The sequence below is a fragment of the Phoxinus phoxinus genome (assembly GCF_949152265.1).
Source record: "Phoxinus phoxinus genome assembly, chromosome: 4".
NCBI lineage: Eukaryota > Metazoa > Chordata > Actinopteri > Cypriniformes > Leuciscidae > Phoxinus > Phoxinus phoxinus.
This window is the reverse complement of record NC_136879.1, coordinates 33365724-33393115: the sequence shown is the minus strand read 5'-3', so window position 1 is coordinate 33393115 and position 27392 is coordinate 33365724. Positions and strand designations below refer to the sequence as shown.

The window sequence follows — 27392 nt, the reverse complement described above, 5'->3', positions numbered from 1 at the left end:
CTGATAATAACTGACAAGTGTTTTTTTATGTAGTTGAAAACAAGTGAAAGTTTGTTATTGGTGGAGAACGTCTTTATCAGATAAGCTATACACTAAATTACCCATTATTAACAGGACACTTTATGATACATTTGAATACAAATGAGTTTTATGGTCCCCAGGTTTTGTGCTGTAAAACGTGAAAGGAGGGGACACTGAGATAGCGCTGTTATAAAATGTACCACTGATGAATCCCATCATAAAATACATTCTCTCCTCTTTAGCTGGATTGATCTTTCAGAGGGATTTTTTTTCTCAATTCAAATATTAAGGATGAATGTGCTCTATATTTCCACTCTTACTATTTTGTGCAGGTTTGCTTCAAGTGCAGGTGGGTTAAATGATTTTTGTATATACCATACATTTATACAAACAGATTTAGCTAGTGCTGAATTTAGGGAGCTTTGAGTTCATCAATCCATCATTTTGGATTTGAGTTGTATTGGCTTTTAGTAAACACTTGTACTGTGTGTGTTGGAAGGCCTGTCTATGCAGCAGGTAAAATTAACTTTGTCTCAGTTAAACAAATATATATATGTACCAATATTATCTATAACGGAAATAATATTTCTGGCAACAAGAGTTGTTGATGCGCATTAGACTAAATAGAATACAAATGTATTAATTGAATGACTGAATATAGACATTGGTCTGTATTCATATGTGCATAATCTATTACATGTGATTGTATTCCATTATTAATACATTACAATACATAGAAATTTGTTGTTTTTTTCAGACTGGTGTTATCAGTACCAAGTAACGTGCAACAACACTTGTGTAGGTGAGAACTGAGCCTTGTTCAATGTCATTTATTCAATTATAAAGAAAAAATACACTACTGTTCAAATCAGAATCAGTGTTTTTTTTATGTTTTTTTTTTTACTGTATCTTCGATCAAATAAGTGCAGCATTGGTGAACATAAGATAAGAAACATAAGAAAAATATTTTTTCAAGAAATCTAAACTTTTGAATGGTAATATATGATTTATACTAGCATAGCATGATCTTCTTCTTTTTTAGGACCGGATGAATGGGAAACTGTTGCCCCAAATTGTGGAAAAGGAAAACAGTCACCCATTAACATTGTAACAAAGAATACTTCTGCAGAAAGTCATCTGACCCCAGTGCAGTTTACAGGCTATCAAGAGATCATCAATCCCGTCATTATAAACAATGGACACACAGGTGAGTTTTACTTAAAGGGATAGTTCACCCAAAAAATGACAATTCTGTCATCATTTACTCGCCCTTGTTCCAAATATGAGTTTCTTTGTTCTGCTGAACACAGAAGAAGATATTTTGAAGACTGTCTGCAACCAAACAGTTGATGAGCCCCATTTACTTCCATTGTAATTGTTTTTTCACACTATGGGCAGTCAATAGCTTTCTTTCAAATATATTTTGTGTTCAACAGAAAAAAGAAACTAGAGTATTTTTGGGTGAACTTATTATTTTTAACAGTGAATAGCCTTTACACACATTATTTCACTTTATAAACACTTTTTGTCATATATTTTTCCATCTTTAGTGCAAGTGAATCTGTTAAATAGAGCAACAATTAATGGGGCCAATTTAGGATCCACTTACAAAGCTCAGCAGCTTCACCTGCACTGGGGCAAGAACGGTGGACCTGGATCAGAACATACTATAGATGGAGAGAAATACCCTATGGAGGTATTACGCTTTTGAGACAGGTTTTATTCTTACACCTCGACAAGCAACTATAATTATGTATTATGTATTTTTACCAGCTGCACATTGTACATATAAGAGAAAATTACACCTCTGTGGAAGAAGCCATTGGCAACCCTTCTGGAGTGGCTGTTCTTGGATTTTTTTATGAGGTAAAACCACACATGCATTGGTCCCACTTTAAGTGAAGTGTGTACTGACATTTAAATTAAGCATTGATACCATGCACTTATTGTGTACATACATATTTGTACATTGTACTTTAAAAATACTTGCGTTTAATAAGCTGTAACTTCTGCAATTACATCTAAAATTACAGTTGACCCTTTCCTGACTCTTACCCTTAAACCTTATCCATATCAATAGCAACAAAAGTGTTGTGCAATAATGCATGAACCGAATTGTACCTAATCTTTTTTTTTGTACTAGCTACCTAATATAAATTGAGACTGATGTGGTCATAAATGCTTGTTATTTACAGCTAATAAAAGTGTTTTATTGTGTCTATCTTATCTCAGGAATCAGACAATCCCAATAAAAAATATGAAGCCATCGTAAATTCTCTGAAAAATATTACACACCCTGGTAAGATTTGTTATCTACCTTTGAAGTTTAATAAATATGTTATTTATCACTTCTTGATGAGGTCTTATATAATATGTCACTTAAGAACACAGGCTATATTCTCTAATATGGGAGACCTGTATAATGTATTATTTTTCAGCAACCTAGAGAAGAAGAGGAACTTCATGACAGTTTATAAACATATATTTTCCAAGTCTCACTATTAACTAGTTGCTTATGCATTTAGGATATTCGCTGTTTTTTTAGTACTTATAAAGCACATTTGAATGCCTTATTCTACAAGACCATATTTTACATTCCTTAATCCTACCCAACACCTTAATTTAACAACTACTAACTATTAATAAGCAGTAATTATGAGTTTATTGAGGCAAAAGTCGTTTTTAATAGTGAGAATTGGACCCTATCTAAAGTGTGACCACATCTTTTTTAGGCACCGATGTAACACTTGAGATGTATCATTGGACATGCTGATTCTCCCCTATGATGAATTGGAGAAGTACTATCGCTACCAGGGGTCTCTCACCACACCAGCCTGCTCTGAAGCTGTGGTCTGGACAATATTTGAGAAGGCGATACCACTCAGCAAAGAACAGGTAGTTTTTATATGTATCCACCTTATTTTGCAACGCAAAAGTAAGCTCTGTGAATCTTCGAGACTTCCAATTTATTCGCCTGTAACAAGATAAAGTTATCTTATAAGAAGAATAACACAGTGCCATTAACAGTCAGCTAGCAATATCAAGCAGCATACCGAGCTGTTTTGTACAGCTAGAAATAACAATAAGCGGATGACACTGGACGCCAGACACATTCAATTTACAAATGTAAAAATAAGGTGGATAGACAAGTGAGATTTTAACACAGAATGAAAGAATACCATATAGCCGTACTATACGATACAATTTATATATAACCCTTATGTCTTGCAGCTTTCTGCATTTTCAAACTTGATGTTTTCTGATGGGACTGCCATGGTAAACACATACCGGCCCGTTCAGCCACGGTATGGACGTGAGGTGTATTATTCTAGGAGTTTTGTTTTTTGTGTCAGCACTGCCTTATTGATCAGCTCTGTTTTCACATCACTCTGTCTCACGGTCTGATTTATGGCTATGTTATGGGGTATTGCTCGAAGTTATTTATCATTTCTTATTAATTCAAGACAAAATCGAACTTTATTGTTGTTCAGCCAGGTTCGGCTACTATTATCTAACATAAAATTAACCTAAAGCACATCCCACATCAGAAGCCTTCTCGAATGTATCTAGGCTAATGAAAATGATTTATACAAAAGTCATAATTGAACTGATATTGTTTTAAAAAACTGTTGTATAAAAACACATTATTAGTTGTGTCTGTTGTAAGAATGTAAAATATATATTGTCCTATTTTGAATCATATTTATGGAAAGTATGTGCAAAAGGACATTGTTTGACATACATCATTAAATATACAGAGGAAAAACAAAGTTCACATGAGACAATACTTAAGACATGTTTGTGGGGGATTTTTATGATTGTAATTACTGTATTCTTGTTTTTCTGTATTAGTCTTAATTGTAAAACAATAAAAACAAAATTTAAAACACATAAATAAACAAATAAATGGTCTTACTCTTTGGTAATTGTTTATTTCAATGTATAGGCCTAATGAATAACTAACCTTGTGAAGATTTTACAGCCTGAACCCTGTCTAGATTTTATTGCTGAAAGTGAGTTTTCATTTGGTCAGATTCTCTGGAAACAGATTATTCATTGAGCCAAGTATTGAATTTATCTTACAACCAAAAAAAAAAAAAAACGAGATGAGAGGGAGAGATTGAAGTGGGAACTTTAGGAATTGTATAGCCTAGGTAACAATACCTATTAAAAAAAATGCGATGTGAGGTCCTGGATGAAAATCCAGTAGTTGTGTCTAAAGGTCTAAACAACTTTGGGCTGGAAAGCTTTGCTGGACCTGGCAACCCCAATCAGGGGCCCGCGTGACAGAGGCAAATATTGATTGACAGCCGGGCCCCCCTATCGCATTTTAATACTTCTAATCGCAAGGATTTAATCGACAACTTGGAAAGTCCGGAAAATGCCGCTATAATGTAAGTGAGCATATTTGTTATGTATTTGGACCTAGGCCTATGTGTGTGTAGTCATAGCAGTAATGTGTTATGGTGCGCAATTGTTTTTGTGGTGCGCATAGGCTACTCCTGATTTTGTCAGTCATGTCATCTGATCCTATCCTGTCCTATTTATGGTAGCCTCGGCTACTCGTGGACATTACGTCATCACGCGCTGTAGTGGGGGGACCCGCCTTGGTAATCCTGCATAAGGGCCCGCGGTGTTGGCTCGTTACGCAACTGTTCCTGACCTGAGAGTAAACATGGATCGCTGGAAAGGCAGGGTTGCTCTTGTCACTGGGGCTTCGGTGGGAATCGGAGCTGCAATTGTCAAGTCTCTTGTGCAGCATGGCATGAAGGTGGTCGGATGTGCCAGAAATCTAGAGCAAATACAGGTAATCTAGCGTTAACGACGAGCAGGCAGTGCGGTTCACTACACTTGCGAGAAGTAAACGAACTATTTGAAGAATCGCGTGTTCTTTTTGTCTTGCAGAATTTGGCAGCAGAATGTGTCAGTAGTGGATTCAGCGGCACTCTGTTCCCGTATAAATGTGATCTGTCTGTAGAGGACGAAGTGTTATCCATGTTCTCCTGGATCAAAGTTCAACATCAGGGCATTGACGTGTGTGTTAATAATGCTGGTTTGGCTCTCCCAGAGCCTCTATTGAGTGGCAAAACCAGTGGCTGGAGGACTATGATGGATGTAAGTAGGCTGACTAAGAGTCAGTGATTCTTTTCAGTTCTTTCAATGAGCCGATTTGACAGAGTCAGTGTTTTTTGTTTTTTTTTCACTTGCGTCATTACGTAGGCTACTCTCTGACATTACGACGTGCATGTTTTTTTGTTTGTTAGCCTACATTGTTATGCATGTGTCCACATTCAGTTTGTTGTATGCGCCAGTTTATAAAAACGAACCAAAATATAATTTGTATTTACTTTTAAAATTGTAATTGAATGCTGTTTGAATACAGTGCTATTAAAACCATCTTTTTTTATATGTTGCTAAATTTCCCCCCCCCAGGTGAATGTCATTGGCCTGTCAGTGTGCACCCGTGAGGTTTATCAGTCCATGAAAGAAAGAAATATTAATGATGGCCATATTATTAATATTAACAGGTACGGAAATGTTTTATTATAATTTTTTGCCTGTCTTCAAATTCCTGCCTGTGCCGAGGCAAAAACCATTCAATATCCCCAAATCTCTTTTAGCATGAGTGGACACCGGGTTGTTAACAATGCTGATATACACTTCTACACTGCCAGCAAATATGCTGTGACTGCTCTCACTGAAGGTCTCCGGCAAGAGTTACGCGAGGCCAAAACCCACATACGTGCCACTGTAAGAACAGGATGAACACTTTATTTAGGTAATATGATTATTACATGTCTAAAGTTCTAAGACTTGTTAGCATTTAGATATCTCTTTCTTTAACAGTGTATATCTCCTGGTTTTGTGGAGACAGAATTTGCCTACCGGTTCCTTAGTCAAAACCCAGAAAAAGCTGCTGCTACCTATAAAAGTATAAAGGTAGACGAAATCCTGATTCTTTTTACAATATGTTGTAAATGATTGTTTACACTTTTAAATATGTAAATGTTATTCACAGTGCCTGCAAGCAGATGACATAGCAAACGCAGTGGTGTATGTGCTTAGTGCTCCTCCTCATGTTCAAGTAAGTGTCATCCATCACTGGAGAAAACTATTGTGCTGTAAATTATTGCTGAGATTGTTCATATACATACAATGAGCTTGAGCTGCTGTGGTCATTTTTCAGCAGTGTATTTTCTAGGAAGATTTCATGTACGTTTTTTTTTTCATTTCCTATCTCTAGATTGGTGACATTCAGATGAGGCCTGTGGAACAGTTGACTTAACTTGAAGAGATAAACAGGAATAGGCATCGCTGACATCTCAATCATCTTAAAAGCTCAATATATAGTTTCAAATATTAAATAGGGAAAACTACAAGAATGTTCCTATAAACTGTGTCTGCACTCCAGATCTTTTGAAATGCAAATAACAAGAACACAGAACACTGATCCGTCAAATCATGAAGTTTATATTTTATAATTACTTATTAAAATCTATATGTTATATAAAAAAGACTATAATTAGTATTGGAGAAATTATGTAAAGTGCGCGGGGTGGTTTTGGGATTAAATATTGAGTTATCAGTCTTGCAAAATACAGAATCGGTGTAATTTTTTTGCTTTACATTATACTGATGAACATACACAACTGAACATACAGTTGTGGTCAGAATTATTGGCACCCCTGGTAAATATGATTAAAAATGGCTGTAAAAATAAATCTCCATAGTTTATCCTTCTGATCTTTCATTAAAAAATTAGCAAAAGATCTAACCTTTCACTGAAGTAAAAGAATTGAAAGTGGGGAAAATTACATTAGGAAGTAAATGATGGAAGATCCAACCATAGCCCATTATAAGATTTCTAGCAGAGGCCGTCAGGTTTAGATTTTTTATCTGTTGGCATTTGCTAGAATCCATCTGAACAAGAAGCAAAAAAATAGATCCACAACATTAAAGATCCAGCAGTATATTTAACCGTGGGTATAGTGTACTTTTTAAACCTGTTTGCTCCAAACCCATCTGGTGGGTTTGCTGCTAAAAGCTTTTTTTTTTTTTTAGTTTCATCTGACAATAGAATCCGGTCCTTTTGAATGAATATGCTTGAGTTTGTTTTTGGATGAGCAAGGAGGATTTTCCTTGAAACCCTCCTTAGCAACATGTGGTGATGTATAGGTGTTTATTTTTTTATTTTTTTAGGCTTTCTGACCCCAAGACTCAACTACTCTCTGCTATTCTCCATCTGTGATCATTGCAGAAACTTTGGCCACTCGAATGTTCCTCCTCAACGTGCATTAAGACAATATAGACACCTGTCCTCTTCCTGGCAGATTCATAACATCTTTAGTTGATTGGAACTTCATAATTATTGCCCTGATGTTCCAAATGGGGATTAGCAATTCTTTAGCTATTTTCTTACAGCCAATTTCTTAAAGCTATTTTCTTTCTATTTTGTGAAGCTCAACAATCTTTTGCTGCACATCAGAACTTGGTTTTACTCATTGTGATTGATGAATAAGGGAATTTGGCCTTTGTGTTTCCTCATATTTATACTCCTGTGAAACAAGAAGTCATAGCTAGACAATTTCATGTTTTTCTAGTCACCCTGTGTGCTAAAAAAGGTAAATATCAATATTGGCTACTTCAGAGGTATCTCTGCAGTTCTGAGCTGCTATTTTAAGTGATGCACTAATACAAAGTAGGGATTTATATCATGATTTTCTTCTTAAATTGTTTGTGATGAAACCATCAAATAGCTTTGAAAAGAAACGTGGCAACTGTTGAACAGAGAACATTTATGAAGTCAATGAGAAATTGTATTACAAACATTACAAACAAAGGTTATGTGTAGTGTTTTTTTTTTTTTTTTTGTTCTTCAGTGAAACCCACCAATAACCATGCTCAGTGGCATTTACAGCCAGGACTGAAGTTTTCAGGCAAATTGATGCAATATACTGCACTGAGGGCGAATTTTGTATCACTGCAGGAACGTGATGCTTCCAAACGAAAGTGACTGAACACAGGCACAAAATGGGATGCAGAATTTGCAGAAACAATCCTAACGGTTAAACACGTTTACTGAACTGAATTTTACTGCTACAATGGGAAATGCGGAAGACGCAATAGCGAGCTATTGCAAAAAAAAAAAAAAAAACCGAGTTCTATTGTTTGAATTCACAACATTTGCGACCGCAAAAAAAAAACCCGCAACAGAAAGAGTGATCAGGTGTGGCAGTGGCACAGTAGGTCGCGCATTGCTATTGGTTAGATTCTTAGACTCAGTGCATATTCATTAACAACAGGGAATTCATATGAAGTAAAGATCACTGCAAACTGGGAGCAGCTCTTCTGTTAGAGTTTTGTGAACTTGTAAGATGGATCGCTGGAAAGGCAGGGTTGCTCTTGTCACTGGGGCTTCAGTGGGAATCGGAGCTGCAATCGCAAAGTCTCTTGTTCAGCATGGCATGAAGGTGGTCGGCTGTGCCAGAAATGTGAAGCAAATTGAGGTAATTTACATTACGCATTTTTAGCATTAAAGGTTAAAAGGTTCTGTTTACTTTTTTTAAGTTTAGTAATAGGCCTATAGGCTAATCTTAATGTTTGAAATGCAACAATTGACATAAAAACAAATTTCATATTTCTTACAAGACATAGCCTATGCTACAGGGAACAATGTGTTCATAAGGATAAAGTTTTAAAAAATTGGTAGCCTAGCTATAATAATTAACCTCTTGCACAATTAGTTTGCTTGCTCTGCTATTGCTTACTGTTTCTTTGCCAATGATTTTGAGCTTTGACCCTTCATGAAATGCAAATCTCGAAGTGTTTTTCCATTTATAGAATTTGGCAGCTGAGTGTGTCAGTAGTGGATTCGGCGGCACTCTGTTCCCGTATAAATGTGATCTGTCTGTAGAGGACGAAGTGTTATCCATGTTCTCCTGGATCAAAGTTCAACATCAGGGCATTGACGTGTGTGTTAATAATGCTGGTTTGGCTCTCCCAGAGCCTCTATTGAGTGGCAAAACCAGTGGCTGGAGGACTATGATGGATGTAAGTAACTCACAGAATAAATATATAGGTATTTCCATTCTGACAACATGCAGCTAGAGAAAGTGAATTTAGTACATTTTTTCACCAAATTTCAGGTGAATGTCATTGCCCTGTCAGTGTGCACCCAAGAGGCTTACCATTCCATGAAAGAAAGAAATATTGATGATGGCCATATCATTAATATTAATGGGTACTATAATGTTTTAAAGGACATTTTTAGACATATTTTCTGCATTTATATTACTGTACCATGCACCAAAGCATCCTGACTCTAAATATTGTACTATGTTTTAGTATGTGTGGACATCGTGTCCTCCACAATGCTGATTTACACTTCTACACTGCCAGCAAATATGCTTTGACTGCTCTCACTGAAGGTCTCCGGCAAGAGTTACGCGAGGCCAAAACCCACATACGTGCCACTGTAAGTACAGGATAAACAAGACATGTTTTAGATGAACACTTAATTTACGAAAATGAGTATTGCATGTCCAATGTTTAAATATGTGCTGGCACTAAGATTTCTCTTTATTTGACAGTCTATATCTCCTGGTTTAGTGGATACGGAGTTAACCTACCGGCTCTTTAGTCAAAACCCAGAAAAGGCTGCTACATATAAAAGTATAAAGGTATAAGTATAAGATAAATCCTGATTCTTGTCTGCAGAGCATAATAGGTCATTGTTTACTTTTATAAAATTTGGAAATCATATTTGCAGTGCCTACAAGCAGATGACATAGCAAACGCAGTGGTGTATGTGCTAAGTGCTCCTCCTCATGTTCAAGTAAGTGTCATCCATCACTGGAGAAAACTATTGTGCTGTAGCATTAACATGTTAATGTTTGCTGTCTTTCAGTCATATGAGATCACACTTTGTTATATTTTAGTATATCCACATACTTTTAGGTGTAAACTTGATGATTTATAATTTAATTGTAATTTAGAGGTTTTTCATCTGCTCTCTGTAGGTTGGTGACCTTCAGATGAGACCAGTGGATCAGTTGACATAAGATAAACAGGATCAAGGCCCAATATTAGGGACCAACGTTCACAGACATTTAAAGATCACAGGCGTGTCCAATATAATAGAATAAATTATTGTCAAGTCTCTATATTTTTTTTATGCATTTTGTAAAAACACAAAGCACTGATCTATTAACCCCCATAGCCTAGTGTTCAGTCCACTGGTGATAAGCACTGTAGGGTTTTGGGTGACCTGAGTTCAAGTCCCAGTTTGTGATTTTTCTTGATCCTGTACTCTGCTATCATAATAAACAGCAAAAACTCCATATAATTATTCCTTAAACTGATGCATTTGATCAAAGAGCTTTCCTGTAGCTCAAACAGTAGAGCATTGGTGCTTACAATGCCCAGGGAAAGCAAAAACTTAAGAATGTCAAATGTGTACCCTGAAATTCAATCTACGTCGCTCCGGATAAAATAATCTGCCAAATGCTTATGTAACCTAAGGGTTAAATTGAAGTAATATCCCTCCCATACAGCACAAAGTTTGAAACAGAGGAAGGAACACAATACTTCCGGATCATGCATGATTGTCAGGTTAAAACCTGTCGATTGTGCATGAATCCGGGACATGTGTTCAAAGATTGTCCGGAGTTCAAATGTTTCCAGTGTGAGGAACAAAGACATTTTGCGAGGGATTGCGATGCAGTGAAGTGCCCGGATTGTAGAAAGGTGATGGTAAGATGTGTGTTGGATAGAGGATCAGGATAAAATACAAAGTGCAGGGTCAGAGGATGTAGGGGGGCAAATGTTGAAGGAAACTGAACTGGAAAATGCTGGAGAGACTAAGAAAAAAAATGGAGGGAACAAAGAGACTAATGTGGAGAATCAGGAGGAAATGAAGGAAGATGAAGAGAAAGGGAAGAAGGAATAAGAGACATCATTGGAAATAACACAAGGAACATTGAAGGAAATGAATGGTAAACCTGAAATGAATGAAAAAATGACGCATGAACTGGGTATGGAAATAATGCATGAAACTGAGAAAATATGCAGTAAAGATCAGGGAGAGAACTCATTGTTCGATGCTGATTTCGACCAAGTGAAGGTAGTAGATGCTTCTAGATCCAGAAGCAAAGAAAAAGAAAATGTTGTAAAAAATAAACTGAAAAACCAGAGTATAGGAGGACATGTGCTAAAATATAAGAAAATTCAGAATTTAAAGCTTGTGTTAAAAAAAAAACAGATAGGAGGACAAAAAAAATAGAAAAGTTATTGAGTAATATTTATAATGAGGCATTGAATATTCTCATGAGTTAAAAAGCATATAGTTGAAACACTTGTTTTGAGAGGATAAATATCAAGAAATTTAAAATTTAAAAAGTGTTAATTTGTAATGATATCGGAGATTGAAATTAAGATATATGTAGACTGTTTCTTTTTGTTTGTTTGTTTAGTGTAGTTGTGTATTTTGGGGAAAATGACATGTTTTTCTGAAAGTAAAATTGTAAAGGAATGTTACGGGAATGATAAATGAAGTAAATGTATAACTTACATGTGAAACTTATTTTGTACAAATGTTACTTGCATGTACTCTACATAGAAAAGTGAATGTAAAAACAAATATTTTATATTGTTTTTAATGTAAAACTTCTGGTTTTAATAATACAAAAAAAACAAAAAAATGGAATGGAAAAAAATGGGGGAACGGAATCCGACAGCTGTTTTTTTCCGTCAGATTCTGTCCCCCCGGACACTTTTTTAACACTTTTGGGATTTGGACGACCAAGTCCCAGCTCATCGATTTTTTTTCATCCCATACTGACCTATCATGATTAAAAGCCTAAAGATTAAGGGGGGGAGAGAAAATCTCTCAGATTTCATCAAAAATATATTTGTGTTGTCTTATTTCGAAGATGAACGAAAGTCTTGCGGGTTTGGATTGGAACAACATACGGGAGAGTGGAATTTTTTTATTTTTGCGTGAACTATCCCTTTAAGTAGGCTATAGCCTACTATTGACCAGAAGGGAAGCGGGGCAAAGTGCAAATCAGTGTAAGTGCAAGTGAGTTTGTTTTGGATGCAGAGGTGTTGTTTTCCGCACAATTATTTTGCTGTAATGAATCCTTCTACGTGTCACTTAGGCTACAATATAATTCACAGCAAAACAGCATCAGCACGTTTGAACAGTGTCTGATTACTTTGATTAAAGCCTTGTTTATGGATCTTGGTTTGCTACTATTCGTTTTTTCTTTTGTTGTGACGATTAGACGAATTAGACAAAATTGCTGCTGTTGTAAATATCGTGGGGTCGTTTGCATTAGCCTATTTTATGCGAAATTATAGTAGAATCGGAAGTGTGTTGCTATTGGCTTGATGCTCAGGGAGTATTCGCTTACATAAGGGGTTGTAGTGAAGATCTGACTGCGAACTGGCAGCAGCTCTTCTGTTAGAGTTTTGTGAACTTGTAAGATGGATCGCTGGAAAGGCAGGGTTGCTCTTGTCACTGGGGCTTCAGTGGGAATCGGAGCTGCAATCGCAAAGTCTCTTGTTCAGCATGGCATGAAGGTGGTCGGCTGTGCCAGAAATGTGAAGCAAATTGAGGTAATTATACAGCTATCTGCAGAATAAAAGTTTGTCTATGATACTGATTGATGACGAGAAAACGGCATCGTGTGGAAATTGAAGGTAGTGAAGATGTTAAAGACGCCTCGCGTCTTTTTATACATTTTATCTGAATTTAATTTATGTAATGTAATTTAAAATATATTGTAAAATATACAAAAATGTCCAAGAATATTCAATATCAACAATGTAGTGTAGCCTATGATTCCTGCTAAATATAGACTACTGTATGATACAACAGCAGTAATAATGGTTCTGAGCTTTAAAACCTTTATGAAATATGAATCTCAAAGAACTTTTTATTTCGCAGGATTTGGCAGCTGAGTGTGTCAATAATGGATTCAGCGGCACTCTGTTTCCTTATAAATGTGATGTGTCTGTAGAGGAAGAAGTGTTATCCATGTTCTCCTGGATCAAAGTTCAACATCAGGGCATTGACGTGTGCGTTAATAATGCTGGTTTGGCTCTCCCAGAGCCTCTATTGAGTGGCAAAACCAGTGGCTGGAGGACTATGATGGATGTAAGTAACTCAGCAGGAACACAAATAAGCAGGTTCCTAATCTGCCAATATAAAAAAAAAGTGTGATGTTAGTCATCTCATCTCAAAATATTAAAATTTTTCAGGTGAATGTCATTGGCCTGTCATTGTGCACACGTGAGACTTACCAGTCAATGAAAGAAAGAAAAGTTAATGATGGCCATATCATTAATATTAACAGGTACAGTAGAATTTCATTGCACCTTTTTATGCATATTCATGTTTATGTCCAGGTACAAGCATTCAGGACCTTAAAATGTGTTTTAGTGTTTGTGGACACCGGGTGATCAACAACGCTGATGCACACTTCTACACTGCCAGCAAATATGCTGTGACTGCTCTCACTGAAGGTCTCCGGCAAGAGTTACGCGAGGCCAAAACCCACATACGCATCACTGTAAGAACAGGATGAACACTTTATTTAGGTAATATGATTATTACAGTTCTAAGAATCGTTAGCACTAAGATCTCTCTTTATTTAACAGGGTATATCTCCTGGTTTAGTGGAGACAGAATTTGCCTACCGGCTCTTTAGTGAAACCCCAGAAAAAGCTGTTGCTACGTACAAAAGTATAAAGGTATAGACAAATTCTCATTCCTTTCTACACGTTTTAGGTCATCATCTATTTAAATATTTACATATCATATTCACAGTGCCTGCAAGCAGCTGACATAACCAATGCAGTGGGGTATGTCCTAAGTGCTCCTCCTCATGTTCAAGTAAGAATCATTTATCACTATTTGCTGGTAATGTTTGCAGTCACAATTTTCTGATTATGAGATGAATGGGATATTTTGGTGATGAAATTAGCCTTATGTGACAAGATTGAGAATGAAATCTCTGTTCTTTATACTAATATAGAATCAATTTGAACAGCAGTTGGGAATTTCCTTGGTAAAATCTTTATTTAATGGCTGTTTTGTTTTTTCTTTGTCTTTGTGTAGATTGGTGACATTGAGATAACGCCCGTTGAGCAGCTGATGTAACATGAACAGATAAACAGGATCAAGAATCTCTGACACCTTGTGGCAATATTCATGTAGAAAACACTGCTCTGCCTCACCTTTTTTTTTTTTAGACTCAATTTTTAGAAACTAAATACTCTTGGTTCTGTTTTAATGAAATATTAAAACAATTATCAGCCTTGCAAAACGCAGAATCGGTGTCATTTATTTTCCGTGACATATTGATGAACATTTACAGACAAAGAACCAGTGCTGATGCTTCTTCAAAAACTTTACTTTAGCTCTGAGTTTACAGCTCAGCATTGCAGGGTCACATTGCATTATTGGCGTGAATCAAACATTGACTGAGGTATTGAGTTTAGTAACACAAAACCATAAACCCTTGTAACCTGAGGCATTACCTAACTCAACATCTTAATGCACTTTTGAAAAGAAAAACAGTCTTGTGGAATCAGTATGATTGGTTTAATTTTACATAGTAAGAAACATTTACATATGAACAAACTATGCAAGAATTAATTATGATAAAAAAAGACATTCGCTTGTGAAGACTTCTGCAGTCTTTTATGACACATTTATGATACATTTATACATCTTATTCACTTTCATTATATGGAAAAGAACAGCAAAGGTATTTCAAACATTTACCTGTTTTATGGATAAATAAAATCATATGATTTGGGACAACTTGAAAGTAAGTAAATGACAGATCAGCATTTTTGAATTGACATCACTATTATGTCCATGACTAAACCTGATTTTCACTTTAAAATGAATTGTATTTTGATTCCTAAAGTGTGTGTGAAGAAACTTCCAAATGGCTCTTTACTCTTTCTTGATTTTTCTGCTTTTCTCTGAAATCAAGCGTGACATCTGTTGAAAATTAAAAAGTGCTGAAAGTACTGCCAACGTTTATCGTGCCAAGAGCTGAAAACAACACCTTCATAAATTATTTAACTTGTCGAATATGGTTGAGGTTATTGAAAGAGTCTGGCTGCTTGTTTCCTCGTAAAGAGAAGTGTAGTATAGTATAGTTATGAAAGGTATTAAAAAGTAAATGTTGCTTTCCAGTGCCTTTATGATGACTGATGTGATCTTGCATCAGTTTTAAAACTGTTGCTGCTCTTGGTCCAACTTTTCCTCATGCATGATTGGCATCTCAAGGAAAATTCCCTAGCAACCATGTTCAGTCCAAAGTATATAAGGGAAGCATGAAGTGCTCATTGTTTTGCCATTAAAGTATTAAAATTGTAAAGCAGATTACAATTATCTTGCTTTAAGCCAACAATTAGTTATTTAGCCACTTTTCATACTTTTTACCCCAATCACATTCATTCTAGTTCCTCTGCTGCCTTTCGATGACCTGTCTCGTCTCAGCATGTGGGCAGAACGTGCAGTTACTCAGCAAACGCCTCTTGTTCTCATGGGAACACGTTCCCGCCCTCTTAACCCCATTTCCATGACCGTAACAGCACGGAACGCTGCGGAATCAATCATGAATTGTCTTTTATGCTTTGTAAGTGATACTATTGTACTGTTTTTGGAATGTATATTATTTCATAATGCCTACACCCTCTGAATGCTGGATTATTTTTCCATGTCTGGGAACCAGGGAGCTGGTATGAGACTCCACATTGTTTCCATGTGCTTCGTTCTGAAACTGCTGAGTACAGCAAGGTCACGGAGGAGGAAGTTGGTGTGATGCAAAGTGGTGTGATGTTCTGCTCAGGCCATAATATGAATAAATGTGGGTGGTCCCTCATTTGAATAATGAAAATCCCATGTTTGGCTCTCTTTAACCGTGTAATCGATACTCACACACACACACACACACACACACACACACACACACACACACACACACACACACACACACACACACACACACACACACACGTATATGCCTACATGTATATTTGCACCTTGACCAACTTTTGTGGCTACTTAGACATTTAAAAACCCTATTGAAATATAAATACTTTCAAAAGCCCCAACCTTAATAGTTCAAGTCTTAATTAAGAGGTCAGATCCCCCAAACCCCATAATTCGCATCCTGAAATGGCATATTTCAAGGCCACACTTTTTAACAAGAGCATGTGAGGGTCAGATGATTGGAGATTTGAGTCCAGTGTTACAATACTCATTTCAAGTCAGAGGGTGGGTGAGGCACCTAAACCAGATTATCCTTTGAGAAGAATGTGACCCTTTCTGCTTAAGTCCACTGGCAAAGGCATAGGGAGGCCAAAGTCTGTGCTAGAACAAAAACTTGTTTTTTTGGTACTGTAAATAATCAGGTTACCTGGAAGCACACTAAACACTTAACACTCTGTTTTATTAAAAACAAAACCCATATTGTTTTCTTAAACAACGATACATGAGAACCACCAGTGCTCTTATTTACTTTATTCAGCAATCATGTCGAGAAACACATGCTTTATAAAATTGATCTGATCTGTCAGTCTACCATCAATGGAGCTATAAAAACAGAGTAGGTAAAAACATACTGCTTATTAAAACAAATTTGCTGCATCTCATGAGGCAGCCTAGAAGATATCACGCCATGTGGAGCTTATTGAATTTCATTCTCTCTTAAATTTTCCACGCTTTTCTCGGTTTCCTCGCTCCCGGTTTCTCTTCATTTTCGTGTTCCTAGGTCTGCGGGTAGCCATGGATGGAGTGTTAGTCTGTAGAAGGGGCAACATTGATGCCGTATGTATCTCAGGATCCTTCAACTGAAACGCAGTGTCCTTTTCCATCAGGGTCGGGAGGGGTGTTGTGTCTGCAACGTCAGGCAAAACCGCTTCATAGCAGATTCTGATTACACGCCTTCCACTTCTTCCCTTGGTGTCCTTCAAACTTTGTTGTCCGTTTTTTGTTGATGATGATGTGAAGCTTTCCATTGGGTTTTCAAGTCGGTCCAACCCCAGTCTCTCTGGCATGTCAGTTGGCCCGACAGTCGCAGAACTTGTGAACAACAGAAGCTCCTGAGAGCTGATAACACGAGGGGGTTCTTCTGTAGAGTAAGCAATGATTTTCCTCATTCTTTTTCTTCCTTCTCTCTGCCTAGAACTTGGCCTTCTGGTTCTAACAATGGGAGTTTTTTGTGTAGTGACTACAGGTCCCTTTTCTTCTGTGTACTGTGTACTTTGCGTCTCCTCCTTTCTTACAGCATCAGCGGGACTTTTTGGCGTTGCGAGGGTAACGGCTTCGGTCGGACTTGGTGAGAGCATTTCTTTCTTGAAATAAGGTTGGGTGACTTCTGTGGACGGATTGTTTTTTCTTTGCTTTTTCTTCCCGCCTCTTTGTCTGAGCTTAGCTCTGATCTTATCACGGACAGCTATGTGAGCTGTAGGAGAGGAAGAGGCTAACTCTGTATCATTTGCTTGTCTGTACTCTAGAATCTCTGGTTCTTTATCTGGCTTTATTGAAGTGGTAATGCCAACGACATCCTGATTATCACTCATGGTCCTCTGAGGATCATCTCTCATCATCTTATTAGAAAGCGGGCCGTTTCCTACAGAGTCTAGCTCAGTGTTCATGAAATTGTTTTCTCTAATGCTAAACCGATTCATCTTCGCTGATTCCTCCATGAAGTTGTTCTTACCTATGACCTCTTCTGTTTGACCGGTCGGTGGCGGCGCGCCGGCCGTTCCTTCGTCGACCTTTAACACGGCGTCAAGTTTTTTATTCTTCTTCCTGCCTTTACCCTTCCCTCTTTTCTTCTTGTTCTCTTTTTTCTTCTTCCCGGAATTTTTCTTCTTCTTCTTCTCTGACGCCTGAGTTTCTCCTTTAGCTGTGTCCGTGGACGAGCTTTGCGAGGTGGAGACTGTGGCGAGGACTTTAATGAAATCCTCTGCAGCTGTCACCACATTTGTAAGCGAGGGCTCCTCAGGGGTGACGGTCTTTGATTCAGAGAATGTCGACTGTGTTGTACTTTCAGTCTTGTTCTGCTTTTCTTCGTCTGAGGAGCTCTCCTTAGGAGGAGCGATAGACAATACGTCAATGACATCAATCCCCCCGAAATCATACGGGATCGATTCTTTAATCACTGCAACGGGAACTCTGTCATACTTTTTACACCTTTATGATGGGGAAAAGAGTAAAAAATGCATTAATGCAGCTGGTGGAGAGTATACCGAAGCATAAAGAAGAATTTACAATTCAAACAATTTTACAAAAAATGTGATACTTACACCCCATACCAATGACGCTCAACACACTGCTCTTCAAATGAGAATTCAAAGCAAGGTGCTTCGATCACATTAAAGAAGGCCTGTCCGACCACTCGGGATGAAGTGTCATTTACAAGTCTTAGGCATTCCTTTAAGCTGTAAGAAGCACATATAAATATGGAGATGATTACAAAATGTTTGATTTTTGAGCATTTTCACATTAAGATAATGAAGCTGTAAATCTCACATTTAAACAAAAGTTTAATTTGAAAACATACAAAAAAAGTGGTAATCTCCTGCAATCATTAATTTGATTTTATTTCCACCTGATCTAATCCTTAAATTTAGTTTTGCTGGTGTAACCTTATGTATAATATGTTGATTGTAATATACATATTGGCGTTGAATAACACTGTGTTAATTTAACTTAAGTTATCTGGACATTTTAGGTTAACATTTCTTTCACTGTAGGCAGTAACATCATCAAGAATTTAGGTTAAAATTTATTATTTTGCATAAGTGTCCAGTTTTTTTTTTCTGTCATTTTAATCACATTTTAGCCTTACCAATAAGTAGTTAAAAAACACTAACATTTCCATGTGTCACAATTAAAATGACGTCATAAAAACGACAAGTAAGCAATAGTAAGATTTATTTTATTTAAAAAAAAAAATTTTTTAAGAAGTATAGCATGCATGCTGCAGTCATGCTGTGTCAGCTATCAAACTTGCATATCTGGACCACATTAAACTTACGCATTGTCGCAGTCGCAGTGGCTAAGGGAGTGCCATTTAAAGTTGGTGTATCCATAGTTGGAGGAGAATGCATGGATGATGTATGGGCAGTGATCATGGACGCGGCAACATTTGTCGGTCTCTTCGAATTCGCCTGGAGGTAAAAAAAAAAAAAAAAAGTCATGCACTATTACAAAATGGCTAAACACCTGCTTACAGTCCGAAAATTAAAATCTCTACACATTAGGCTACACAAGTAAGTGAATTAAAATCAACTCACCTAACTGTCCATAATGATCCGCGATGTTCCCCGCACCACACCAAAGTGTCCCGGGATAAGTGAAGCCTCGCTTGGTTCGCGTCTTTTTTTTGTTCGCTCCATCAGAGTTCGGCTCTTTTGCTTGTTTTGGTTTCGCGATCACGTTTCTGTCGCCTTTTGATTTCAACTTGTTACAGCTCGCCTTCGCCTCGGACACCCCAGTCAAACTCATCTTTAAATCGGAGCTCATTTGGTTTCTGAGACCAAGTCTGCAAACATGCATGAAGGATTTAACTTGCATTTCGTTTTGGATCACAGAGCAGTCGACCAGGCTGCCCTCGGAGTCATGCACAGAGCGAACCTCTTCAGCTCCATCGGTAACCTGGTGAAGGTGATACTCTCCGACAACTGAACTTTTGGCGCAAAGAGTGTTGTTGAGCATGTAAAAGAGCTCTTTGCTCTCTTTTTCGGCATCTAAAGCTTGGCTTAAGAATTCGCCTTTAACAAAGTTCCTGTCTAGATAAGACAGGAACACGAAAAACACGGACCACATCGCGGCGGGCGGCACTTCAGCACCACGGAGACTCAGACAGCAACTTGTCCTCTTCTGTTCAGCGAGGACCGGCTTCTTTCAGTCTGTCGCCCGCGGGGATTCATATATTACCGGTCAATAATGGGAGGGGTCTGTCATTTAATTAACCCTTTCCTCCTCCAATGAACTTGAATAGCCTACCAACATGTGCATCTGTGTCCTCCTTCTTTCGTCTCTGTGGCAAGTGAACAATGTTCAATGATTGCCCATTTTTTATGCAAAAACCTTTTATATTTGCAAAAGGCAAATTCGTGTATCGTATTTGCGAGAGGGAAATGTTGCAAGGCAAAAAAGGAACAAGCTAAATGGTGTTTGTTTTGTTTATTTTTTCATTTATTCATTCAGTTAAAGGACAATAGAAAGCCTTTCACTGAAACATTTCAATTGCAAGCATAAAACAATACACAAGACATGAGAATTACAAGTATTTAAAGGACATTTAGGCATGAACTCTGTATAGAAATAGGAAACAAAAGACTTGGGATAGGCTATGTGTTTTCAAACAACCTTTTATTAACCACACAACACACGTTAGATTGCAACGCTAAATAAGCGCCCACATCGCGTATTGTATGAACAGTATCTAATTATTTATCACGTTCAAAACGTTTTAAGATTGAGTGTGCTATAGGCGCGGAAAATTTGGAACAAATTGACAGAATGATTGATTTTTGACTTCCTGAAAGTCATCGCGTGCACAGAGGTACAAACAATGATATCACATCATATTTACAAATATAGGATAGTCTTATCCTATCAGCATATTTTTAATTTTAATGAAATTCTTTTTTAATTAACCCGTTTTTGTTGTGTGCACGAGCATCATTACAATGTAATCCCAATGAATGAAGGGTGTAATGGATATCTGTGTTTTGACCGCAAGTAACCCCATCGCTCCCCACACCTCGAGATTTACTTTGGTGACGCAGCAAGGAGGAGGTTCCTTTGGCGCTTTCCATAGTAACAAGAGATGGGGTGATTCTTCCGACCCAACGAGATTGGGCATTCTAGTTTCACAAAAGGAATGGGTAGTGACCTAATTTGGAACAGTGGGCTTTTTCAATGCAGACCAATGAAGATCTCCACGCAGTTATTGAACATCAGTCAGTCAGTCAGTCTTTTCCTATGGTTACATGGATCTTAACTGGGACTTTAATGGTCGCAGGCGCCAGCAAAATGGGGGGGGAAAGGAGTAATTTAGAAGAGAATGCACGTTTGTACATACGCAGACTCAATAGATTTGCAATTATACCTGGCTGCTGCGATCAAGCAATTAAATATTTCGTTTTACAGTGCTGTATTTTGTTTATTTAAAAAAAGGAATAAAGAAAAGGACAAATAAAGATGATATAGGCTAATTAAAATTCTCTGAGATTCGATTTTTGCAGAAATATGTTACAGAAATATATATTTTAAAAACTATTATATTAGCTATAGCCTATACTTAGCTAATTGGTGTAACATTGTTGAAAGCGGTTCAAACAACGAACCAAGAAAATAATAATAATAATAAAATAAGGAATTTGGTATGTGCAAGCCCAAATGCCCAATATTTATGGTCGGCTTTCAAATAGCTCCCACTGATTCCAACAGTGGGCTTTGGCAAGGAAATCGGATTGGTGGGGGTGGAAACAAATGATGTAAAATCAGCAGAGGCAACATGCGACATTGTTGGAAAATCCGCACAATGTATTATTAATTTAATTCTCATTAAAGACCTTTCCCAGGATTTTAATCACTGCGTGTTTCACATAGCCTACCTGACGAATTGCTATTTCATCAAAACTGCAATTTAGAAACACCACATTTTCCTTCATGTTTATGATACAGTGGCATATTTCTCTCGATTCTTGCAGCATAAATCTAAAAAGTTGCCGGTTAACATGAAAACACCATAGGCTGAGGGCACTGATAAATCTCTGCAGAATATAGTGACCGGGTTGAAAGGCATATTCAATTGCATACAATATTGTCCATAGCATCATAATGTTGATCTTTTGTGGATTGGATGTAGGCTACTGTAGCCTAAGCTATACCTGCAAAATGAGGTCCAATTCATTGGAATCAGGCGCCTCCTGTATCTTTCACAAGATGCTTATAGCCGCTATAGGCTATTTGCTTATGGGTTCACTGGTTTTTAAACAACCCAGCAATATCGAAACCGTTAAATCTTGTAATAAGTTCATCGTACTTTTTCAAACACTGAATTTACACCAAGATAGCGTATAGACAAGCTAATATATTCTTAAATCTCGTATGTTGGAAATTATATAAAATAATAATAATATTGAAATTAATCTGGAAAATAAATATCATGATGTTTTAGCTTTCCCCGTATAATTTTTTTTGTTTTGTTTTTGCTGAGTGTAATAGCCTACTTCTTCCTCTGTAGCCTACGGTCTGTAGCCAATTAATAATAAAATAAGCGGGAAACAGATAAAATAAAATAAAAGTAAAACCTGAAATACTTCGGTGAATAATAGTTAATTGATTAAAGCCACTATATTCCACACTAGACAGTATGCACCTATTTCTGCTTATCTTTTCACTGCTGAAGAACGAGCCTATAGCTTACTTCACGTCTTTTTTTGCTGCAAGAATAACTATTGTTTGAGGAGTCTTATTTTGTTAAGAACGTATTGTGTGTGATCCTCACTCTTTCTGAATCTGTTATAGGCCTATAGCCTATATTTTTTGCTTGGCTCACGTGCTTGATCACCGCAGTGACAGATGTCAGCGTCACTACTTTAGGAGCTCAGCTGAAATCGCGGAGGGATATTTCTTCTTCATGTAGCACTCAGGTGCAGGGCTCGCAACACAATTGAGAATGTGGATTGATATCCTTCCTGATGATATGAAGGGAGCATTCAGTCCGATTGGTCATATGCGTCAGGAGCGCAACTAAGGAATGTATTGGCCATTTCCTATTAAAACACATCCTAAATGTATGGGTCCATAATTGTATTGTAGGCCAATAGTTTACCATATTAGAAACATTGCGCGGGAACAATCCACTTGTTTGCCACCAGCTACCCAGAGACAGCTTAACCCTGTCAGACCCTGCAGTCATTATGGACATCACATGGTTTTTGCTTTAAACCAATACAATTTTATGTTTTTATTATAGGAGTAATGCCTGGTCACTGATTGGTCTCTGATCAACCAATCACAATGAATAGGCTATATGACCCCTAACTTCATCTGATTGAGTTTAAGGCATCACAAAAGACAGGCATGGCTAACCAACTAGGGATGAGGAATCGGGAAGCCCCTTTGTAATCTTTTATATTCAGATTTATGTTCATGTTAGCCTCATCAACTTGCACATTTTTTGTCACATCGCAATGGACATCAGGTATCAGCAGGAACCTCACAAATTAGTTGTGTGCAAGGTTGTGAAATTTGAGCAAGCCTTTCAAAGTTACAAATTCTAATGTTGATGTTTTATGAACATTAATGTTAATTAATTCAATATTAATATTTTCTTATTTATGTCTTTAAATTGACCATAAACTGTCCATCACATTTTCATTGGTTTTAGTGAGAAACAGCCATAGCGGATGTGGGATGTGATGTGAATGAATACACAGCAACACAAACACTCACACACCCTCCACACACACTGATGTCTTGATGCTTTAATGCACACAATAATTCAAAACAACCAGCAAGTACACATAAACACATCCACAAACTGTAACATGGACTGAATCACGTTGATAGATTCCACTCTATAAGTTCAGCAAAGCTTTTAAACTTTCGGACCAAGCGCCGATGAGTCTTTACCGAGTTTTCACATTAGTTGCCTTGCAGATGCTAAACAGAAACACCTTTAGGTTCCTTGGTGACTTCAAAAGATCTCCCCAACCCACTACCCCCATGGGAAGGGTGGCAAAGGAGAATGTAAGGCGGTACCAATACACACAGACGTCTGTGTCCTTAACTCATAATCCAACTATCCCAACAGGTTATATGGTATATTCCTGTGTGTATGCATGTCCCCATGTTATATTAGCCTATTACGATTCTTTAGTTATGTTAGGGTAATATTAAATGCTTACCTTGATGTGAGACTGTACCATTCTTTTAATGTCTTCCCCTTGCTCAGCACCAAAGAGTATATATTCCTGTCGATATTGAGATGCGTTTTTAAGCTTATTTGCCCCTGTTTAAGGTGATTTGATTTGTTGCTGGCTCAACTGTTTGTAAATGTTGCCATTCTTTGATCTTCTCTTATTTCTTTACCTGTCGTTCTGTAGCTATATATATATATATACATATATATTCTATCCGTTTTATTTATTAAAACCATTTATTATGTCCATGCTTGATTGTCTCTGTTGCTGCTCATAAGACCAAAAGTCACTTTAAACGTTTGATTCTGGTTACAAGCTTTTTACTGGTGGTTCTATATAAAAGCAGGAGATTAATAGACCTACCAATCTCTGTGTAAAAAATAAAATAACGATGCCCACATCTTTTTAAAATCCATTTTACCCCCCTGTAATTTGGCTCCAAATTGTCATTTTGACCCCAAATAGTGGATTACTCAGTCGATATTGTGATAGAAATATTTTATGTGATGGCCTCAGAATTGGTCAAAGGGGTATTTTCAACATGAAATGTACATAAAAATGAAGACTAAGGATGCTCAGTCAACTGCAGACTTCCCTCAAAATGCTTAAAACAGAACTAAAAGTCATTAGCTTATATTATTACAAACCAATCGCCAGAACAAATCACAGTGAAGAAGACTTGACTGACATTGATTTTTACTCAACTATTTAAAAGTACATGTTTCTTTCTGTTTAATAGTCTTTCTTGGTTGTTGCGACCAGGCAGCTCCTGGCCACGATTAAAACTTTATTCCTGCAAAGAGCAACTTGGGAGTCGTGTCAGGTATATGCTGCGCAGCTGAGGAATAGAAGTACTAAAGATTCTTGTTCTTGAGGCTGTAATACTCTGAGGTAGTATTAATGATCCTGTGTCGGACCAGCGTACACCTGAGAAGGACGGTGAGAGTTTATAGTTTCTAAAGACCTGGTGCTCACGTGTGGTTTGAGGTAGTGATAGTAGCATTTTGATTGGACGCTGTCACTATTCTTCAGGGAAGTATTAGATTTTATTGTAAGTATTCGGGAAGGGAGGTACTGTGGTATATTATTTTATTATAACATCTGGAAGTTGTTTGTATTATCCGTGGTGAAGAAGTCAGATAAGTAGGTTGTATTCGTATTGAGAATTTCCACAACAATATGCCTCCATTACATTTAATATTTTGGCTTTCATCCCTATTTATGTTTGTCTTTCTTCCGGAAAAAATATGAACAAATGTCAAAAATTTGAGCCAGGGAAGTGTCCGAAATTTGGTTGATTTTACACGTAATGACCAACATTGTTGTGAGTTATCAAACAGTCACATTTAAAGTTTGCTATTCTCATTGGATAATTTAAGGATATCCAATTAGAATTATGAGAGGACAAAAACAATAAAAAATGCTGTGTTATAAAAACAGTGACATTGTTTTAACAGTAATCGTCGTAACTTGGGGGGGAAACGGGCATTGAAGATTTTCTCATTACCTCATTATTTACTAAAATGGTGAATGTCTAAGTAATCTTTTACAATGAGTAAATACAAACACTGCCAAGTGCCTATGAGTCTGGTTTGGGGCTAATGGATTACTCTGGAAGAAACATGCAAACGCCCCCTTTAGACAAGTTAAACTTGACACCAAATAGGCTACATGCCGTTGCCAGGGTGAGTTTTAAGAAGTCTAGTGGTCTTTACAGAATGGATGTTTTAGCAGGTCCCCAAAAGAGAGAATACGGATGGTACTTGTCTCTTATGGCACCAAACACAAAGGGACCGAAGTTTGCATGGCTTGATCAATCAAGACTCTATTGCAATTCACAGGTAAACAATCCTGTTGCATGCAACAACTTATAGTGTACAATGTACTGTATTGAATAGCCTAGCTTTGAAACTTTGTATCTTGAAGTCTGGAAGGTAAAGTAAGCATTGCTAGAATGTGATTGACAACCATGGGCTTTATTGTTTAGTCTCTGATCTCTGTTTTCTGTTACTCTTGGCTGATCCAGGCACTGTCAGATTGTGTGAAAGATCTTCTAAAACCATTCAAGAAAGAGACCATTGACCTGGTGCTGGAATAGATGCCATGGGCGTCATCCTCGGTATAAAACTTTCTCTTTTGTAGCTGGTGTGGGGCAAGACAGTCTGAAGTCGATAGATTATATTTTTAGCATGAAAGTGTGTGTTGATGTGTTAAGGCCAGGTACTGGTGTACCTAAACTCGTATATGTCACTAAAATGCCACTCTTAAAAATAAAGATTCCAAAAGGGTGTTTTCGCAGCAATGCCAAGGAAGAACCATTTTTAGTTCCTCAAAGAACCTTTCAATGAACAGTTCTTAAAATAACAATTTTCTTAGTTTGAAGAACATTTTAATAATCTAAAGAACCTTTTTCAACTATAAAGGTTCTTCATGGAACCATCAATGCCAATAAAGACCTTTATTTCAAGACTGGTTGATAATGGAACCAGAAAAACCTAATTAGTTTTCTTTTTAAATATAATGTTTGCAGTGTTTTATAAATTATCGATCAGCTCTGCTGTCCTATTTGACTATATAATTCCATTATACTGCATAATGACAGCAGAACTGTGTATTCAACCATTTTTTCCATCAATGACATCTAGTTCTAACAGCAAAATGGGAAATGCTATGATGGGTTCTTATTGAGAGTGGAGGAACAGCGAAAGCAGCTATCAAACTGGTGGAGAATCAATGAGCTACTGTTGTAGATAAGCATTAAACACCTAATACAATATAAGCAAAGAAATGTTTTGAGACATGGTGAACATATCCACTGCCCCTCTCCACCCAAAACCTTTATATCCTTCTTTGATATTGATTCTTCCCTTTAGGACACTGTCAAAATAAATAATGTAGCTGGAGTACGACTGGTGAGAGTTTATTGACATTCTCGTGCCATTAGTTGCTGTATGCAAGATACAACACAAAGGATTTGAACAGCTGGTTTCTGTGAGAGGGTGAAATGGCTCCTGCTGTCGAATAAATAGCTATTAGGATTAACTTGCTACAATGAGTGCTATTATTTCTCTATTCTTTGTAGCTATTGCTGCTGTGGCCATTGAAAACAGTGAGGGAGGAAAATGGCTAAATGAAAACTATAAATATTCCCACTGCATCCCAAATGAGCTGCAATCTCAGATAGACAGTCAAAACTCTGAGTCTTTTAAGAACTTCAGTGGTTAAATACTTCAGTGGTGGAAAATATATAGATATTCATGTAAAAATGTGAAATACCAAAGGGGAATCAGCCCTTGAATCATTTAGAGAAACATAATATGTAAGATATTATTCAGAGGTTGTGCATTTTTGTGTGTGGAGATGTATGGATCATTTGAGGACTGATCTTTCTAATC

The 27392-nt window shown here is 37.2% G+C and overlaps 6 protein-coding genes across 7 annotated transcripts; 5 read left to right on the top strand and 1 right to left on the bottom strand.

Moving 5' to 3' along the window:
- Positions 1 to 312: 312 nt before the first annotated feature.
- ca4b (carbonic anhydrase IV b) lies at positions 313 to 3558 on the top strand (the record flags this gene model as incomplete). Its single annotated transcript, XM_079610831.1, has 8 exons — positions 313 to 370; positions 779 to 823; positions 1064 to 1228; positions 1572 to 1717; positions 1795 to 1887; positions 2254 to 2458; positions 2774 to 2916; positions 3253 to 3558. 8 exons carry the CDS (start codon positions 313 to 315, stop codon positions 3424 to 3426), a joined length of 1029 nt encoding a protein of 342 aa, XP_079466957.1. The 3' UTR covers positions 3427 to 3558.
- Positions 3559 to 4346: 788 nt separating this feature from the next.
- On the top strand, positions 4347 to 7173 carry LOC306997926 (dehydrogenase/reductase SDR family member 11-like). Of its 2 annotated transcripts, none has more exons than XM_079611531.1 (8): positions 4347 to 4415; positions 4575 to 4828; positions 4927 to 5136; positions 5455 to 5549; positions 5643 to 5772; positions 5869 to 5961; positions 6041 to 6106; positions 6266 to 7173. In XM_079611531.1, exons 2-8 carry the CDS (start codon positions 4697 to 4699, stop codon positions 6305 to 6307), a joined length of 768 nt encoding a protein of 255 aa, XP_079467657.1. In that variant the 5' UTR covers positions 4347 to 4415; positions 4575 to 4696; the 3' UTR covers positions 6308 to 7173. The 2 variants fall into 2 exon arrangements, with proteins under 2 accessions (XP_079467657.1, XP_079467658.1); XM_079611532.1 differs by having other exon boundaries at positions 4363 to 4415; positions 4615 to 4828.
- Positions 7174 to 8276: 1103 nt separating this feature from the next.
- On the top strand, positions 8277 to 11170 carry LOC306997928 (dehydrogenase/reductase SDR family member 11-like). The gene is made up of 7 exons (XM_079611534.1): positions 8277 to 8528; positions 8863 to 9072; positions 9168 to 9262; positions 9367 to 9496; positions 9612 to 9701; positions 9791 to 9856; positions 10041 to 11170. The coding sequence occupies exons 1-7, from the start codon at positions 8397 to 8399 to the stop codon at positions 10080 to 10082; spliced, it is 765 nt and encodes a 254-aa protein (XP_079467660.1). The 5' UTR covers positions 8277 to 8396; the 3' UTR covers positions 10083 to 11170.
- A 616-nt stretch (positions 11171 to 11786) lies between these two features.
- On the top strand, positions 11787 to 14351 carry LOC306997927 (dehydrogenase/reductase SDR family member 11-like). Its single transcript, XM_079611533.1, has 7 exons — positions 11787 to 12639; positions 12971 to 13180; positions 13285 to 13379; positions 13466 to 13595; positions 13684 to 13776; positions 13853 to 13918; positions 14144 to 14351. Exons 1-7 carry the CDS (start codon positions 12508 to 12510, stop codon positions 14183 to 14185), a joined length of 768 nt encoding a protein of 255 aa, XP_079467659.1. The 5' UTR covers positions 11787 to 12507; the 3' UTR covers positions 14186 to 14351.
- A 2125-nt stretch (positions 14352 to 16476) lies between these two features.
- proca1 (protein interacting with cyclin A1) lies at positions 16477 to 19956 on the bottom strand. The gene is made up of 4 exons (XM_079611514.1): positions 19351 to 19956; positions 19092 to 19224; positions 18358 to 18492; positions 16477 to 18244 (listed from the first exon to the last, which is right to left on the bottom strand). The coding sequence occupies exons 1-4, from the start codon at positions 19880 to 19882 to the stop codon at positions 16744 to 16746; spliced, it is 2301 nt and encodes a 766-aa protein (XP_079467640.1). The 5' UTR covers positions 19883 to 19956; the 3' UTR covers positions 16477 to 16743.
- Positions 19957 to 25715: 5759 nt separating this feature from the next.
- LOC306997527 (uncharacterized protein) lies at positions 25716 to 27222 on the top strand (the record flags this gene model as incomplete). The annotated part of the gene is given in 7 exon segments (XM_079610830.1): positions 25716 to 25838; positions 26024 to 26081; positions 26084 to 26116; positions 26213 to 26217; positions 26687 to 26731; positions 26735 to 26747; positions 27080 to 27222. Coding segments are annotated over 7 exon segments (420 nt in total).
- Positions 27223 to 27392: the final 170 nt, after the last annotated feature.

Excerpts from the sequence above, each read along its gene's own strand:
- LOC306997926 (XM_079611531.1), top strand. The coding sequence starts at position 4,697 with ATGGATCGCTGGAAAGGCAGGGTTGCTCTTGTCACTGGGGCTTCGGTG. Across the intron at positions 5,550-5,642 it reads CATATTATTAATATTAACAG|CATGAGTGGACACCGGGTTG; the intron begins GTACGGAAATGT and ends AATCTCTTTTAG. Across the intron at positions 5,773-5,868 it reads AAACCCACATACGTGCCACT|TGTATATCTCCTGGTTTTGT; the intron begins GTAAGAACAGGA and ends TTTCTTTAACAG.
- proca1 (XM_079611514.1), bottom strand. The coding sequence starts at position 19,882 with ATGTGGTCCGTGTTTTTCGTGTTCCTGTCTTATCTAGACAGGAACTTT. Across the intron at positions 19,225-19,350 it reads GGATCATTATGGACAGTTAG|GCGAATTCGAAGAGACCGAC; the intron begins GTGAGTTGATTT and ends TTTTACCTCCAG. Across the intron at positions 18,245-18,357 it reads GAGCGTCATTGGTATGGGGT|GTGTAAAAAGTATGACAGAG; the intron begins GTAAGTATCACA and ends CCCATCATAAAG.
- LOC306997928 (XM_079611534.1), top strand. The coding sequence starts at position 8,397 with ATGGATCGCTGGAAAGGCAGGGTTGCTCTTGTCACTGGGGCTTCAGTG. Across the intron at positions 9,073-9,167 it reads GCTGGAGGACTATGATGGAT|GTGAATGTCATTGCCCTGTC; the intron begins GTAAGTAACTCA and ends ACCAAATTTCAG. Across the intron at positions 9,857-10,040 it reads GTGCTCCTCCTCATGTTCAA|GTTGGTGACCTTCAGATGAG; the intron begins GTAAGTGTCATC and ends TGCTCTCTGTAG.
- LOC306997927 (XM_079611533.1), top strand. The coding sequence starts at position 12,508 with ATGGATCGCTGGAAAGGCAGGGTTGCTCTTGTCACTGGGGCTTCAGTG. Across the intron at positions 13,596-13,683 it reads AAACCCACATACGCATCACT|GGTATATCTCCTGGTTTAGT; the intron begins GTAAGAACAGGA and ends TTTATTTAACAG. Across the intron at positions 13,919-14,143 it reads GTGCTCCTCCTCATGTTCAA|ATTGGTGACATTGAGATAAC; the intron begins GTAAGAATCATT and ends GTCTTTGTGTAG.